The following is a 997-nucleotide window of genomic DNA, read 5'->3' as shown; positions in this document are numbered from 1 at the left end:
TCTTATTTGCGAGTTTTTCTAGTAAAATAATTATACTTACAGATAGATAGCAAATCCAATGACTAGAACAAGCATAAATCTGAAGGGCGAAGAGTAGAAACATACAATAGTGAGGAATATAAGTGCTCGGGATGATAAGTAGAACCAGTCCAACCAATCACGAGGTCTGTCCTCACCTTGGTTTTCTGAAATGGAACCAAATATGAATAGAATAGACATGGCACCAATAAATTTTCATGACTTTTTCTAGACTCCAACCCTTCGGATCAAGTTCAGTGTTCGTTCTACCTCTGATCTACATAATTTTTATTATTATTTTGAATATAAAATGGGTAAAGTAATTACAGGAACGCTATCATTTTTCAAGTTTTCTTCTGCCCCCTTTGCTCTTATTGACTGAAATTTCTTATTTGAATCTTAACTGGCCAAAACATGTGAAAATCATGAGTTTTTTTTATGCTAGGGATACCAAATTACCAAATAGTGACACGTGACGTAACGTGATAGTGTGAGTGTATTACCTACAATATTATGGGAAAACTTTGAACTACATCTTTCTGACTCCCCATGAGTTCACGTGAGGTGATGGTCGTGTGTTTCTTCCTTAAGACTCGTCTTATTTGTTTGTTTTGTCAAACAATCTTCGTCATTTTAAATTAATTAATTCTAGATACTTATACTTAGTGTTCAACTCACCAGCATGATTATCATTGGGGTCAGGTACATGGACCTGTGCAGGTCGAGGGGGCGTGGCCTGCATAAAGCTAGGCGGTACCTGAGGCATAGCTCCGCCCATCATCATCTGCATATATTGCTGCATGTATTGCACGTACGCTTGCTGCATCTGCTGTGAAAAGAAGAACGAAAAAGGAATTAAGCATAAAAATATTGGTCATAAAATATTGAAATATTAAGCATATTGGTCCAGTGGTAACGCGCTTGCTTGTCATGCAGAAGGTCCCGGGTTCGAATCCCACCATCGACAAAAATTTGTACT

At 37.6% G+C, this 997-nt stretch overlaps 1 protein-coding gene across 1 annotated transcript; it reads right to left on the bottom strand.

Annotated features, from left to right (window-relative positions):
• Positions 1-36: 36 nt before the first annotated feature.
• Positions 37-847, bottom strand: LOC103522974 (homocysteine-responsive endoplasmic reticulum-resident ubiquitin-like domain member 2 protein; the record flags this gene model as incomplete). Its single annotated transcript, XM_008488055.1, has 2 exons — positions 37-185; positions 697-847. Coding segments are annotated over 2 exons (300 nt in total), but the record flags the coding sequence as incomplete, so codon positions are not given.
• Between the last annotated feature and the right edge of the window lie 150 nt (positions 848-997).

The sequence above is a fragment of the Diaphorina citri genome, unplaced genomic scaffold (assembly GCF_000475195.1).
Source record: "Diaphorina citri unplaced genomic scaffold, Diaci psyllid genome assembly version 1.1 scaffold13416, whole genome shotgun sequence".
Classification (NCBI taxonomy): domain Eukaryota; kingdom Metazoa; phylum Arthropoda; class Insecta; order Hemiptera; family Psyllidae; genus Diaphorina; species Diaphorina citri.
This window is presented reverse-complemented; position numbering and strand designations above follow the sequence as displayed.